At 39.1% G+C, this 16,900-nt stretch overlaps 1 protein-coding gene across 4 annotated transcripts in view; it reads right to left on the reverse strand.

The window, feature by feature from the left end:
- SHISAL1 (shisa like 1) overlaps positions 1-16,900 on the reverse strand; it is a 69,050-nt gene that overhangs the window by 24,022 nt on the left and 28,128 nt on the right. The window contains exons 2-5 of one of the 4 annotated variants that reach the window (XM_083860551.1): positions 14,702-14,800; positions 8,522-8,735; positions 1,650-1,967; positions 802-874 (exon numbers count right to left, since the gene is read on the reverse strand). In XM_083860551.1, coding sequence (XP_083716677.1) covers position 874; positions 1,650-1,967; positions 8,522-8,735; positions 14,702-14,768 — 600 coding nt within the window. In that variant the 5' untranslated portion in view covers positions 14,769-14,800 and the 3' untranslated portion in view covers positions 802-873. Of the gene's footprint in view, positions 1-801; positions 875-1,552; positions 1,968-8,521; positions 8,736-14,701; positions 14,853-16,900 lie in introns of those variants that run through there. The other 3 variants (XM_083860550.1, XM_083860548.1, XM_083860549.1) reach the window with 3 other exon arrangements.

Consider the following 16,900-nt stretch of genomic DNA (forward strand, 5'->3'; position numbering starts at 1 on the left):
GACTTATCAGTGGTCATCTCCTGCTAATACAGGATGAGGAGCATTTGGGATGTGCTCACCTGATCCTAACACACATTGTCTGCTTAAAGCTTTGGGAAAAGCAAAGAAACAGAACAATGGCAGTCAGACATGAGAGGTGACCACCAATCAAGCCTTCAAGAATACTGAATGGTTTCAATTTATGATGTTAGGGCAGACTCATAGTATATAAACTTGCAGGTGCAGTTGTTTTTGTACATGTACACACACATATTAAGCCAGGATACAATTACTGTACTACAAATGCAGTTCCTAGCATACATGGCATAACTGGGAAATGGGAAATCAATGTGCAAAAAAGCTGGAAGAATTAAGAGGAAGGGAAAAGGAAAGAGGAAGTGGAAAGAAGACTGCTCACAACAAAGCACAAGCAATTCTCTCTCTCAAGTAGCAGCCTCAGACTCTTCTGTTTGAGCAAGTGCTGCTGGAATGGTCCTTAAGTCTGATCTGCACTGGATACATCCAGTACTGGCTCCAGTGCCAAGCAACCTCCTCTATCACTGAATTAACTTCTTTCATCACTTCTTTCCCTTTTGCAACAAACCTCCAGCTCTACTTTCTCTAGATTTACACTTAAGGGGCAAATGCTGAAATCATAGGACCATCACTTTTATCATCCCATCTGCAACACAGCGATACCCAAAAGTTTCAGACCAACCTGGGTGCTGAGGCTTCATGTGCTCCACAGCTCCAGGAACTGCTGTCATCTTTTGCACCCTGCACATTCTTAGATCACTTTATTTTGCCAAAACTCAGCACTCAGCCTTCTGGAACTCTTCTAAAATACACTGGTGACTCTGTATTCTCTCTGCATCCTTCCAAATCCTAATGTTTTCTTGCCAAGAAAAAAAAAAAGTTGCTGCCTTCCTTGACACCTTTTGCAGAGAAATATTTTACTCAGCTCTCTCTCTCTTTTCTTTCATTTTCTTTGCAAAACCAGTCCAAAATAATTCAATATAATTTTGGCCCATGGCTACCTGTGTTTAATTTTTTTCTATTTATACTCCAAGTTCTGTCTGTTCCCATGTATCCTGTCCCCTTTTGGTCTGAGTGGTTTTTTTGGAGGTTTTGTCTTGGTTTCATAGCATTTAACCTTACAGTAGCCTACTTGTGTCACTCTGTCAAATGAGATCAAGCAAAGCTTTTTTTTTTGGCTGTGCATATAAAAAACTAACCTGGTTTTTATGTTGTTTCTGTGTCTCATGCCACAAATAGGGAGGATCTGTGACATCTCACGTTGAAGCTATTCCAACATCACTATTTATACTTTTAAAACCAGAGCAACAGATACACGTAGCAATTAGTCTTTGAGACCAAACTAAAACTAGTTTTATAATGATTGATGCAGATTTGTAGTTTATTTGCACGACACAGTAGTAAAACTGTTCAGCACTGAAAGATGGCAGCACCAAAAAAAGGATTAAAAGATGACTTATTATATTCCATAGTAAGACATCACTCCTAAGCAGTAATTTGATAAGACAGGTCATGATATAAATAATTATCAGGAATGGTGCTGTTCAACCTGAACCCTCATTCCAAATACAGGTGATTGTTCACACTCCAAAACAGCAAAAGAATATATCCCAGCATGGCTTAAGCTTACTCACCAGGCAGATGTACTCTGAAAAGACATCAGGGGTGGGCTTAAAGCATCTCCTTTTAAAGTGTGTACTGTCTGTGATGTTCGAGGCTGGGGCTGAGTTTGAGGCTGTGTCTCTGGCTGAGGCTGTGCCTGTCGTGGGTCCTGAGCAGGGTTAATCCATCGGCTCTGTCCCTGTGTCATCCACTTTCCCTGGATTCCCCAGCGGGCCAGGTAGAATTTGCAAATGTCATAGTTCATTGAGGAGTAATATAAAAGGTCCAGGATCAGTAAGATCACCACAAAAAAGCCATAGATCCACACTCCCAACAGTGCGCTGTAGTTGCTGTGAAAGGAAGAGAAGGGACAACAAAAGGAAGTTACCTCTCAGCAGTGGTCACTGTGTTAGTTCATCAAGGTTCTTTTGTTTCATTAATTCTATATAGATGGCCAAAACAAAATCCTGTTCTAAAGCACATCTTTAAACATGATTTATTTTTCCAATATAAATACAGCTAGAGGCAAGATTTTTGGAAACTGAAGCCACCTCTCTTACAAAAATTTTTGTCCCTCTCATCTGTGCATCGGCTTTCCACAGTGGCTACTACTGACCTCTTAATAGGGCTACTATTAAATTTTAGGAAGGAAGAACATTGAAAAAAATCACGTTAGACAATGCACTTCACAGGAGAGAAAATATGTACTTACACTGAGATGTGTATGTTGGTGTAGTTATAATGTGTATATATAGATAAAGGCCATGGAAATTATATGGTGCAGAGAGCTGTAAAGCTGTGACAGATGACTAAAGATATTAAAAGAAAAGGGGGAAAAACAGGGGGGAAAAGTGTAAGGGGTTAAAATTTGGAGATCAAAAAGGGGAAGGAAGTGCTAATGCCCTGCTGGAGATGAAGTATTATTAAAAGAAAAATGACTGTCAGGTGTAAATGCAGTTTGGATTGGAAACTGTGAGTGGGGAGGATGAGATGAGAACTGAGATGGAAAGAAATGTATAAAAATGAGATTTTTAGGTAGAAAGCAAAAAAAAAAAAAAAAAAAAAAAAAAAAAAAAGCTGATCTAGATCCATGAGCTAACGTGGCAATGCATTTACTGGAGACTGTAAAACCAAGAGGAAGCTGAAAGGATATTGGCAAAAAAAGTCATCAGGAAGGCAGTCTCAGAGAAAAATTATATCAAAGTCATAGATGGGCAACCCACATCTGCATGGAGCTGAACTCAAAACTCAACACACACCCCAACCATGCTCTCCTTTGACAGCCAGTCAGAGAAAATTGGGGGAAATCATATTTTATCAGGACTGATCAAAATGGAAGTGCTGCAAGAAGAAAAAAGGATGAGGAGACATATTATACATGCAAGCCAGAAGGATATTTTGGTATTTTTAAAACATGTCCCCCAGCCTTTCTGGATCAAAAGATTTCAAGTCTCTGCTTTCAACTTTCATTTCTATTTAAACTATTGTAGGACTCTTCCATCTTATACTTTCAAAAAATCAGTATTTGGAACAAGAAATCAGAAAAAAAATTTTACTTTTAGTGTTGCTGTTTGTCAGCACTTCAAGAGTCTGATTCTTCCCTTCTGGGAATGATTTTTCCTCTACACAGCTATAATGCCCCCTTAGATTAAATGAGATTCCATTTCAAATAACTGAGTAACAAGAGGAAGGTCCAAGCTGTTAATGGCTCCTCTTCCTGTATAACTTTAGGGCTACAGAAGCCTGGAATTAAAATCAAAAAAAGGAAAGAAATCAGAAAATTTCCAGGAGGGCTGGAAGTAGGCAAAATTTAATGTTTTTAACCCTTATCACCAGAGTCTGCCTCTGCTTAAAGACTTACACATGCAAGCCCAACTTCACACAGCAGAGGGTAGATCTTAGTAATGCACTAAAATCTGCAGTTCAGGCCCTTAAAATTAGAACAGGATCTGGTTAACTCAGGCTTCTCAGTGCTGCTCTTGACTTAAAGTAGATTTAGTCCTATTTGGGGTAAATTCTTCTATTGTTTTTGTTAATATAAATAAAAGGCAAGTACAGGCTGGAAAAGTCAGGAAGAAAAGCACTTGGATAAATCCCATTCCTGCTCATCATTTATGCCAACAGGACTCAATTTGCATACAGGGGAGCTGTATTTGACCCACACTAAGAAAAAATATTTGTTTTGGCAACAATGCAAGAGGCAAAAACATTCCTTACAGTTAACTCAAAAGCATTTGTTTGTATTTTAAGTATTTCAGTTCATCCACCAAAATTTTGATTAGCGAAAATTAGAGCTATTTTGAGTGTTTCCAATTTAAAGCAGCACTTCTTTAATCCTGCCAACATGTGAGTTATTCATCTGCTCCTCCTAAAAAACATCTGTTTCTCACAAATACAAAAAAATGAAAGGCTGCTTTATATTAATTAACAGACAATGAGATAACAGCTCTATCAAGAATAGTAAGTAGTGTGTTTAGTGCACAGAAGAATATTGATATCTTCTACTTCTTCAACTATTAAGGTGGTAGAAAATGTTAATTTTCCTGATGGCTGCTAATTAAAATGAAAACTGCCTTGCAATTCAAGAAGATGTCCTCATTAGAAAATAAACAATCTTATTAACACAGAAGAGAACTTGGAATCCAACAACTTCTAGGACTTGCTCTCATTTCAGTGACCTGAATGATTTAATTGTCAAAGTTTATTCTTGCAATCTGGTTTTCCTGTTCTTTTGGGCAGAAGTTCAATTTTTTTACTAAAACTAAAGTGTGAACAGATTCCACATTTGCTGGGATTCAAATTACAGGGTTTGTTGCATTACAGGGTCTATCAAGTTGCATCCACCTCATTCATTCACATTTTGAGACAGATAACATGCTTGTTATGCCTAACCTGTACCTTTTTAGTAGATTTCCTTGGGTTTTATGTGCAGCACATAAACAAAAAATAACTAGTTTTGGAATTCAGGTTTGAAACAAAGAATGGATCTAAACAGTTGCAGGTGGAATTATTCTACAGCTGCAGAGTTTAAATGTGGGCAGATGGTCACAGAAATGGTTCTGCTTAGAAGGGGCTGTTCCTTGGAGTAGTAACAATAATGGTTTCCCCTAGGAAATGCAAGGTAACATCCTTGGTACTGAGGAAACAGTGCAATTTTTGCATCTACACTTTAAATGAGATTTTGTTTTTCCACTCCTATTTTTCTTTTATAATTATCTCCAGGCCATGGTCCAGTCCTGAGTTTTCCTGAGGAATCTGTAACTGCTGTACCTGAGAGATCTTCCCTCTCAAATTACATATTTTTGCAACAGTTGGTAGTGGGATTGATGACTATTTGTTTCCTTTGTTGTAAAGATGACTCTCTGTCTGCTATTTAAGCAAACACCACTTCTGCAGGGGATACTCAGTACCTGGAGAAAGAGGGTGTTATTCTGTTCTCACATTGCTTTGGGTGCCAGTGCTGGAATGAGATGAGCTAAAGCCATTTCACTCTGACAAACTGGACTAAGAGAGAAGGAGAACCATGGACACACTACAGACAGCCAGAACATTGCTCCAGTACCAGATTAAGGACCCCCATCATAGCAGTACTGCTGATAATCCACCAAAATATGCACAACAGAAAACCTGACTGTGAAAACTAGACAAACTAAATTCAAGTGGATACTATTTTTAAAAAGTTAAACAATTTCTTAGACAGTTCTAAGGGAAAATATTCTGGATTACAGAGCTTTTCCCTGTCTGTTAGATATAATTTCTATTTCTGTATTTAATACTAAATAAATTTTTCACATTGAAAAATATTAGGCTGATTATTCTGCATGGTTGCAAAGATCTAATACCCCCATATTTTGCTCTTATAAAAACATATAAATATTGTGTTACAGTAATGAAAAAATGTAAATGAATGTGGCTATAGTTGCATTGTGAGACTGGTGAAGACAAATGTGCCTTTTGAGCTGTGCCATATCAAAGAAGTCACAAGTCACTTCATTAACTTTTTCCCTCAACTGTACTATAAAACAAGAACTTTGTTTTGGTGATCACAAGGATGGCTAAGGGGAAAAATAAACCAAATAATAATATTGAAATAAACCAAGCAATAATACTGAATCACTCTTCCCTGAAAACTATAATCCATTTTTTTTCAGTTCATTGCTATTCCCATATCTTAAATTATTCTCCCCTGCCACAGTACAATAGGTTTCATCAGATTTTTTTTTCAGTGGTGTGTGAAATTAGATCTAAACAAAGAGCTGACTTTGTCACTGCAAACTGAAGCCTGGATGCATTAGAATCCAAATTATCCTGTAGGATAAATAAAGTCAGAGTATGAAGTAAGAAGCTTTTTGCAATGTTTTTAATGTAGGCACGCAGGGTTCACTTCTTTCTGCTCCTTCTAAAAATACCAGGAAGTTTTCTACCAATGTCACTGAGCTCAGGGTGAGGAGATCTCTCTCCTGTCTGTCTCACTGCTCCATGGGTGGGATTTTACGTAGGAAGGAGCATCTCTTCCTTTTCCTGGTCCTGACAGATTTATCAGGAGTGATGTCTGGGGAACAAGGCAATACCAGCTCCATTCCTGCACTTCTCTACACTACACCTCCAGAGGCTTTTTACTGTATCCACTATGGTGTAAACATGCCTTTGCAAAAAACTTCACACACATGAGCAAAATATAACACAAGTCCCTAGGAAATCCTGGACTGGATGGTGAATAGCCCACAGGTGGTTCTCAACCATAGAACTTTCTAACAAAAATTCCACAGGTATCTCTTTCTCCATCACTATTGAATAAGGCGACTTTCAAAAAATAGTCCTACATGACAACTAATATAATACCTTATGCTCTAAATATTTTTATCAAAATGAATGCTGTAGTTCACAGAATACCAAACTCTTTTTTTTTTTTTTTTTTTTTTTCCCCCCCCCCAAACTGCTTGCACACACAACAGCCCTGTGATATGAAGATCCCTGGATTTACTTCCCTGGGGGTGTGTGCACCTGTGCAGGTGTGAGCAGGACAACAATGCTGGAGGCAGAAAAATGCTCTGTGTCTCAGGGCATCTTTTCAAGCAGCCTGGACCTGTTCCTCTACCTGGGAAAGGGGCTGGTTGCCCTCTACATTCCAGGTTCCTGGTGAAATGAAAGGCAGAAAAGCCTTACCTGAGTAAACTCTGGCTGTGACTACACAGAGTAGCTGGCGAGACACTGGGAAAAGCCTGAAGCATTGGCTGTGTGGTTGTCTGAACTGCCTTTGATGGCAACATCCCAACCTCTGTGAGACAGAGTGGTCAGGACTGCTGCTGCAGGGTTTACAGAACAGCAGGGCAAGAAATAAAACACATTTGCTCTGTGCAGGACAAAGATCTGGAAAAATGTTTGGGAAAAAGCCTCACGAGCCCATTCCCGGGGCTCATTTTACCACTCTAAAGTGTGCAGCAGATTATGGCTCTGTCTGTGACTACCTGCAGAACCCTTCTGTTCTCAGAGTCCTGTGAGGACCTCTCTGAGATCCAGGGCTGCTGATGGAGCAGGGCCACCCCAGTCTATGGGGGTTGCCTGGAACTATTTATGGTGCCAGATTTGGGGAGCCCCAGGTGGAAGTCACTGGATTGTCTGGGCTGCACAAAAGGTGGAGAAAGTGGATGGTCTTTAAGGGGCTTGGTACTACAGTATCTTCCCAGTGTTCTGTGTGATCTGTTCTTATGATTTCAGATGCAGCACAAAGCCAAGGCAAGGAGATTTCACCTGAGGGATGTAACTGCATGTGAAGTAACACAACAGTATAGATCCACACTGATTTAAAGGCGCCTTACACAGGTAGAGCCTATTTTTGTCTGTCTTTGCAGGTGATTGACACTTTAACAACAACAAGTAAATTTAGAGAATGCAACTTCTACATCTATGCAAGACTAACATTTCTCTGGGCAGGTCTGTGTGAGGAGCGGTTGTTAAGGAAGGCAATGCTTTGCTGACTCCACGAGCTGAGCACAGTGAGTTAGACCAGCCAATATCAGCATTCCAGCACCAGCATCTCCTCACAGCCCTGCACCTGCTCCCATAGGGAGGAATATACCACACATCAATTGACTGCCACCACAGAAATACCAATATCCTGTTGTAAACAGAAATCCATACACTGCTATTCTGTCTTTAACCCGTCCCTTCCTTGTCCTGGAGAGGCTGAATACCAGAAAAAAGTTGATCAGAATTCAGTCTTGGGGATTACACCAAGGGAAATCACAGTAGATCAGTGTGGCCAATACTAAATAGGAAACTTGACCACAAGGGAAGATTTTGTTCCTGTAAATAGGTATTCAGTAACAAAGATCTACTTGCTACTTCTTTATAAATAAAAAACTTACTGACATTTATTTTGGGGGATAGCCCTCAGCAGAACATGGCAGTATCCCAGCTAACAGGCAAGGAGACCACACAACGTTGGTATAAAAGCAAATACATTCTGTTCCCCAAGGCCAGTAATTTGTTACAAGAGATTAAGATTCAAAACCATCCGGGGCATTTGGGTTGATACAGAAAATGTCAGCTCACTCCCTCTCCCATCTATGAACAGCTTTGGAGTTTATTTTTACTGATGCACATCCAAACATAGTTTGGATCAAATCAGGGTCAGGGAAAAGACTTTTCTAACTTTTATATGTAACTTTTTATTTGTCACATTGATACGCAACTTGTACTCTCCTCACAATGTTTACAGCCCACATCAAAGCAATGCTGAAATATTCTTTCTTTTAGGAGCCCTGCAACAACAAAAACCTTTTAGTAACCGTTTTCTGTATATGCAATTATTCTAATTGCTTCCATCATTAAGTGCACCTCAGACTCTGTTATTAGCCCAGGAACAGTTTGGTGAGGAATACTTTAAAACTCATTTACTCACTTATGCATATATCCATCTGCGTTCCCCGTTAAGTTCATCTGCATAACAGTCTGAAATTCTGTCTCATTGCAGCAATATTTAAACACTGTGTTGTTATGGTGACAGCAAAAGATGTAAGATTTGTTGTCAGAAAGACGGGGGCAGTGGAAACCGAAGTGGTAGCGACCTTTGTAGTCCGTGTACGGCTCGCAGACCCGAAAATGCGCGGACAGCACTGGAAAACAAAAACAACATTGGCTTTGTCAGTCACTTCTGTTACCTGCACGTCATCAACTCTCCTTTTTTTTTTTTCAAGGCTAAACAATTGTTGGTTGATTTCTGAAAAGCACGAGTAGTTCAGAACTTTCAGTGTTTTAACTGAAAGGTAATGATGTTGTGCTCTGAATTTTTCAGACTTTTGTTGTGTTTTGTTGCTTCCATGTTTCTGATTACTATTCTTTGTTTTAATGGAAGGGCAGAAATACCCTCCACGTTAAGAGACACAAAAGTATTCAGAGAAGTGTTTTCATACTGCTGTTCTAAACACAGGGATATCCATAACACACAGCAATGTTGATGTTTGATTCTTCTGGGATGACTTAATAAAAACAAAAAGTCTATGTAGAAACTGCAATAAAAGTTTTATAGCACTTGGTTTGCTGTTCCTGATTTCTTTTCTTCTTCTCTAAAGGTCAATCTTTGATAAGGAATATTCTATCAGAAACAGCCATTACAAACAGTATAACAAATCTGAACAACTCTGAATTTGCAAATACACAGAACTAATAAAATACAGGTGTTCCTGGGAGTTCTTACATTTCTTCTTTAACAAGTTCTCATCTAGAGTGTTTATTACAGCTCTCAGAACCTTTTTCTTTTTTACAATCATGTGTCACACTGATTTTACCATCACTTTTACTGGGGGAAAAAAAGAAGCTGTCCATAGATACCCTTTTATTATCATAATTGCCCTGAGCTTTCCAATTGTGCAGAGGGGCAGGATAGAGATCCCTTCCAAAATGCTCATGAACAACCATATGCAGCTTCCTGAAAGACTTTTAGGAGTCAGTATTTGGTTCCACATTCACAGTTTGTGTTACAGTAAGCCTCACAGCATCATTTAAGAGTCCATGTACCCCACAGACACCCCAAAGGGCTTCAGCTCTGAGCAAAGCCAAATGTGGAAGCCGAGTCTGAATCCTCTCAGCAGTGAAATGTTTTTCCTTTGGAGAACTGAGGCTCAGCAGTGCTGTGTACAGCTGCAGTTCATAAGGTTACACCAATTAATAAATGATATATTCACTCTGGACTGACAGAATTAACCCTTGTAATTTGGTGCATGAGTTTTCTGTCAGTTTACCAGTACAACATGTTACTTGTGTCAGTACAAGAAATTACCTGTATATAATAACTTGCCTAATGACTTGCATGGATTTAGCTGAACTGCATTGCACCCCTCTGCACAGAGCCCATGTTGATCTGCAATTGCATCTGTGCACCTTATCTGTCTAATCCTCTGGTTTTTTTTTTCTACCACTTTTGTTTGCCAAATTTATAAAATGTATTAATTTCAAGACAAATTTTAAGGATTGTGACGGTGCAGATCATTTTATTTTTGTGTAGAGAGGAGTGCCTAGAACAAAAACCAGAGTACTAAACTGACAACAAGGTAATCTTGTACTGCAGTCTGAGTCAAGAAAGCCCACTCTAAATATTTATGTAGGCACACAGACCTGCCATCATTACTTGCATGAAAGAAGAAATCATTTTTGTACATTAATTCAGTCAGGAACTGAAAGTGTTGGAAGAAAGCCATTTCTAAAGGAATGCAGATATTGAGAAAACTAATCATCAACCTGTTCTTGCCCTACCTGGGAAAACACATGTGTTCCAAATGTGAGAATGCTATTGTCAGTAAAGGAACTTTCTTTAGACTTAGCTTTTTTACACCCTCTAACTCTTGTAACAAATCTGCATGTTCGAATTCTGCCACTAAATCCACACAGCACGTAAATGCATGGGAAGGGCTTTGTTTGAACAAGTACTTTGCTGCACCCCTGCTAAATGAACACAGCAATAATAAAAGTGTGCCAGCATTATGTTTTGAAAAACCTCAATGTTTGCATCTCGTGCAAATCCTCTGCTTGGGCAAAGCCGCCTGTTGCCCACAACTGTGTCCATATACCTTTTGAGTATCTCCAAGGATGGAGACTCCAAATACTCCACAAGCAAACTGTGGCAGTGCTCAGTCCCCCTGACAGTGAAAAAACATTTCTGGATGTTTGGAGGGATTGCAGTTTGTGCCCATGGCCTCTAGTCCTGCCACTATCACTCAGAGGTTAAACCTGTTCATCACTGCCAAGGGTTTTGTTAAACTGCACATGTGGAAATGTCCCCTGATCCCTGCATGGCTCCTCTGCACATTTTAGGAAGAAAGCAATCCCCAAACTTTTCTGAGAATGAAAACTAAGCAAAACATGATTACAGAAGGAAGGGAGAATTAAGGTAACACCATGTCCTAGGAGCAGGGACATCTATAATAAAACAGCCCTAAGCAAATCCTTAAATAGCAAAATATGTCAGTGATTAAATTAATGCATGTGATGTGATGACTGAATCCCATTCTGGACTCAGCAGTCAGTGTGTGGTGGGTCAGCCCTGCTGGGCAGCTGAACACCACACAGCTGCTTTGCTTGCTTCCCCCTCCCTGTGGGATGGGCCAGGGAATCAGAAGGGCAGAGAGAAAATTCATGGGTTGAGATAAAAATTGTATAAAAAATAAGAAAAAAACCCCACAACACCATCAATAACAACAACAACAAAACCCAAGTGATGCTAAAGCAATCACTCACTACCAGCAGACTGAAGTCCAGCCAGTGCCTGAGCAATTTTTGGATAAACTCCCACCCCAATTTTATTGCTGAGCATTCACCCCATGGTATAGAAACCACCTTGGCCAGTCTGTCACCAGCCTGTCACCAGCACAGCTTTGCTCACCAGCCTGAAACACAGCCTTGAGCCCATCCCAGTCAGACACAGAGAAAACACTTTCTCAAGTTATTGTCATCTGTGTCATTTCTGTTGCTGTCTTTGCTTCTCTGTGGATGAGAGAGCCAAAAAACAAAGTGGGATTTATTTTCTTCCAAGTTTTTTTTTTTTTTTTTTCCTGAAAATAACTTTGCTTAAATCCCCCTGTTTAAAGGATCTTATTTCTATAGAAATACTTCAGATAAAAGCATTGCACCTGTAAAGACCTTAAGTTGTTGCAAAGGTGCAGCTATGTCTGAAGTGGAGCTGCAAGTGCAAAGTCTCATGCCGCTTTTGAAAACAGTTATTGAACAGTGGATACAGATGCTCCTCTCTCTGTTCCAACTGATTTCAAGAGAATAGTTTATCATGCTTCATCACCACAAGACTTACCTACTTCACCTAAAAACTACACAGCCAGCAAACCACAAACTGTTACTTCTCTCTCTACTCACAGCTAGAGATCTGCTCTAATGTATATTTTTAATTTAGACACTAAATTTTTAAAGCCCCAAGACTCTCTCAATGGCTGGTGTTTATAAGCTTTCCATATGGAACCACAGAATTATCCACATTGTATGCATTTTACCACATGTTAACTTGCTGTGTGGATGTTCACTTCTTATTTCAAAGAAAAAAATGCTGTGACGTGCAAATAATTTGATGATTTTTGCTTGTTAATACAAGCCTTGCTGTCAGCACTGATTTTACAAGTGCTGCAATCCTTTAAATGAGTAAGCATCAAAATTTGCAAAGCCAATCTCAGAGTTAGTGGTCAGAAAGTTGTTTTTCCAGCATGACTGCACACTGCTCCTCTCTTTATTGGGCATCCCTTGTGTGCCCAGTAAAACCGGTGAGTGTTCACAACCCCTAAACCATCACTGATCTTGCTGCTATTGAAATAAAATACCTCCAGTGTCAGTATTCTCAACCCAGAAACTGATTACTAAGATTGTTAATCTTAATATACCAAAGACTTGGAAGTAAAGCAAGATCTTACAGATGGAAGTCTGTAAATCTAGGGCACTCAAAAGGAGTCTTGCCATTAGATTTTCATTCCAGCTCAGGTTAAAAATGAGGTTCTTATCATTGCAGTGCGAGTAGCATCCTTTCCCCCAAACCCCATCATTCACTGCCTAACATCAGTAGTTTTCCTTTATGGAAACTGATCTATCTTGGACAAAAAATTATATTGGCTGGCTGAAAAATCATAATAAATTTCCTCCTGTAAAATTTAGCAATGACCTAACTCCCTTCCTACAGATGACAGTGGCAAAATTCCACAAGGAGGGAGCAGAGTTTGGCTGGCAAAGACTTGTGATGATTTCCAATTAAGCCTGGACTCTACACACTAACAGAGGACATCAGATAATAAAACACCAACAGCCAAGTAGCAACAAAATGATAAGAGACACATTTACAAAGCCCATAGTTATCAAGGATAATAGATAAATTATGTAAGAAGTAAAAGCTGTGTGTAATTGGTTTCAAATAAAAACATTGCACTTCACAGGCAGTACTTCTAAGAGAGAAAAAAAAAATAAATGTGTCTGGGTTTGAGGGAATAAGGGTTTGAGGGAATACACCAGTGGCTGTTTGCACACACAGTACAATCACAGTGCCCCAGTCAGCTCCAACACAGGTATTTGTATCATCTTGAGGAAATGGGTTGGAGGAGTGGGATCCCAGGACAGCTCAAACAGAAGTCCCCTATAAAGAGTGGCAAAGGTATGAAAACTTAAAAATTGACAGAAGAAGCTGGAGCAGCTGAAACAGTTTTGTGATGTTTGATAATTTCATTGAAGATTTCTTGTTAACTGATTTAATTGCTACACCAGAGAGGTGGATTTTTGCAATTTGTTTAGCCTAGAGGAAGGCCAAGGAGCAGCTCCAGCCCCTGTCCTGATCCCAGTCCATCAGAGCAGGAGGACAGTTCCATAATTAGGAATGCAGCACCACACTTGGGTATTTCAGGGGAAGAGCTCTAAAGGAAAACAATGATTTCATGCAAGCAGAGGAGTGCTCTAATTGATAATATTACACCATTGTTAGCAAAAGGGCTGTGTCACAGCTAAATAATGAACTATCATTAGCAAGAATCAACTTGAACACTGCAAACAAGCAATGAGACTGTGGGCAACAAAACACATGCTTGCAGTAACTGGTGAGGATATGAGTATTGATATTTTATGAATATTAAAGACACAGACTCAGCAGTAACAATTTTGACTGAAGCACAAGGATATTTTAAGAAACATGGTGCCCGGTAAGGTTTTAACTCTGGTGGTTTGGGATGTCATGTACTATGAGAGAATAAGGAGCAGTGATTGAAAAAAAAAAATCTTTTTTTTTATTAAAAACCACCCTAAGAATGGAGGGTAAAAGATACTGAACTAAGAACCTGTAAGACCAAATCTATTTCGTCTGAGAGCCTTTTAAAATTTTATTTTAAATATTCACTCATGATTATAAAAAACACCTAAAATGCCATAAATGACTTCTGATGAACAAATGCAACCAATAATCAGAGCACTCAAGTAATTCTCAGTCTAACAAGTGGCACACAAACCCTTTCTGTGTGCTAATAGCAAACATCTAGAGCAGAACTACTGAGTATCAGGAGAAACATCTCTGGTCCAGTCAATTCTTTAGATTTAGAAAAATTACATCAATTCCAAGCTCAGTCTTTCAAGTGCTTTATATCCTCTGGTGTGCACAGAGAAAAAACACACAACTGGAACCTGATCTGCTCTGCTCCCAGTGGATGGTTATTTAGCAAAATGGATGTGCTTTATGGTGGTATAGAAACTATTCTTTTCTTTTAGGTGAGCTGAAAAAATAGCAAATCCAAAGAAATTAAGCTGCTCTTTCAACTTTCCAGTCTGCTTTGTTCTTAAAGTGAATTTTCAATTCCATTTCAAATTCCAGTTTCCAGTTCTTAAATACAAAGAGGCTTTATTTATATTGGAACTAGATGAGCCTGAAGGTCCCTTCCAGCCCTAACCATTCTATGAGTCTGAGAATCATTTATTAGGCAATTAACAATCATTTGGTCTTGTTTTGTAGGAATCCAGTATTAAATTGCAATTTTTTTTTTTTTTTTTTTTTTTTTTTTTTTTTTTTTTTTTTTTTTGCTGTGGCACACATCAGTACAAGATAAATGATAAAAGTTACCTGTTGACAAGAGTAACGAGAGCAGAACCATCAGCACATTCAAGGACTGTTGACCACAACTTGTCATCGTTGGCTTTCATTGGTCCATTAGAGAATTACCTGTTGGACAAGATGCAACATCATGATCAATTGCCTGTTTTATCTCCTTGCGTTTTTTCAAAAGTTCACTCCCCCAAAAAGCTTTGGTAAAATGAGATGGCTTCGCACAGTGGGGAAAAAAAATCAATTTTTTTCTGCACTTAAAAGTGAAATAAATTCTCCTTTCCATGATTAAAATTCCTTTCTCATTTCACCATAGATATATACAGCTGTTTACACACTTTTCATTAACCCAGAGTAGAGATGAATCATATAAAGTCTTTACTGAATATTCATGTGTTCTCTGTAATCTACATCCAGCAGAACTGTGCTCATTTTACTTCACAAAAACAGGCCACTGTACTGGATGTGTAAGGGCTAGAAAAGAATAAACAAGAGAAAAATAAATTGGCTGCTTTGAAAGTCAATCTGTTTTACCCCATTAGAGGGTGCAGTCGCTCAGAAAGTGGGTCAAGCAACTGAGATGGTCAGAAACACTTCAAAAAAAACATCTTTTCACCAGCACCAGAGCCTTTCATGGGATTACTGTTCGTTGTTTTCCTGGGACAGGGAGTGAGAAGTGATGCAGTTTGATCTCACTGGCAGCTTTCCTTGGTGCTTCCCAGACTGGGTGAGTCCAAACTCTTTTCATGTTGATTCAACACCAGCAGCAGCAGCAGGGACTGTCCCAGCTGCCACCACCCAGGTGAGCAGGAGCCACCTGGTCCTGCCATCACTGACAAACTCAACTAAATCTGGGTCTGGGAGGTTCCCTGGACTTACACTGACATCAGGGCACGACAGAAGAGGTGATTTCTCCCTTCTGCACAAACCTTGTGTGCCCTTGGGCCACAGCCAGGAGGGCCCAGGGGATGCTGCAGAGAACTGGGGTGGTGAATCCAATTCCTGCGCTGCTAAAATTGTTCTAAGGTGCTCAAAAAGGAGCAACTTGGGTGGAAAAAGAAAGAGAAATGGCAATTTCTGTAAAAATTCCTCTGCTCCCAACACCTCAAGAGACACATTTGCTGAATGCTGATGAAAGACATGCTGCATCCTATAAATACTGCATGGTTTACTAGTTGGTGCCTGCTACAATCTACTGAACCAAATTAAAATCCCCAGACAATTGCACCTGCACCTAACAAAAGGAGGAGGGGGTGCAAATTAACACACAGGAGTAGCTGAATTCTGAGTAACAGATGTGGGCACTGGAGGGGAGGCATGGTGCTACCTGCAAAGTGTTGAGAGGCAAAAGATTTCTGCCACAAAATGTTGTGTATGTCACAGGCAGATTCACCAAGAACTATCTTAGCATATAGATCACAAACCTAAAAAATCAGTGTAACTTTTGTAAAGAAATCCTAAAAGTTCTCACTGCAAGAGGAAAATTTCAAAATTGTTTTCCTTCTTTCAGAGGAAAACAATTAGAAACTGTAACACTGTGAAAAGAAAAGAAAAGTGCAATAAACTAGGAATGCTAAGTAAGAATATTCCTCGTGAATACTGTTGGAAAAAACTGCCTCCTCTTTTTTCAGAAGGAATATCATATTAATTAGAAAACTAAGCAGACTTAAAGTTAGACTTAAAAAAATATATATATATAATAATGACTATAAGCCAGAGGTTGAGAATGTAGGCATTTAATAAAAACAGCTACAAAAAAGTGACTATTACCAATATTGATAGGAACAAAAGGAATTTGGTATTTTCTTGAGTAAACTAAAGCAGCAGGAATTCTGGTAGTGATCCATTACTAAGGGAAAACTTGGCCTTCAGAACAGTTAATTAAAAAGAGATCAATAAGCAACTCCTGTTGTGTATCTGGGATGACAAAGATGTTTGGTATAGCTGAGACTATTAAATATTTCCGTATCAAGAATAATTCAGGATGACATTAACGAGTTGGTACTAAGGTTTGTAATTTAATATTTGCAATTCTGTGTAATTTATACCTGTTTATTTCAGCAGAGCTGGCTGGGGGACATATATATCATTTTTTTAAGTTTGTTGAAAACAATGGCAACTTTCCAGATCCTCTTCAGAGGACCTGAAGAAAGGTAAAAAACATTTTTAGAAGTAAAGGAGATAACCCAGGTAATCACAAGCTTGTTGTGAGTGTGA

This window comes from Zosterops lateralis, assembly GCF_965231275.1.
Source record: "Zosterops lateralis genome assembly, chromosome: 4".
NCBI classification, from domain to species: domain Eukaryota; kingdom Metazoa; phylum Chordata; class Aves; order Passeriformes; family Zosteropidae; genus Zosterops; species Zosterops lateralis.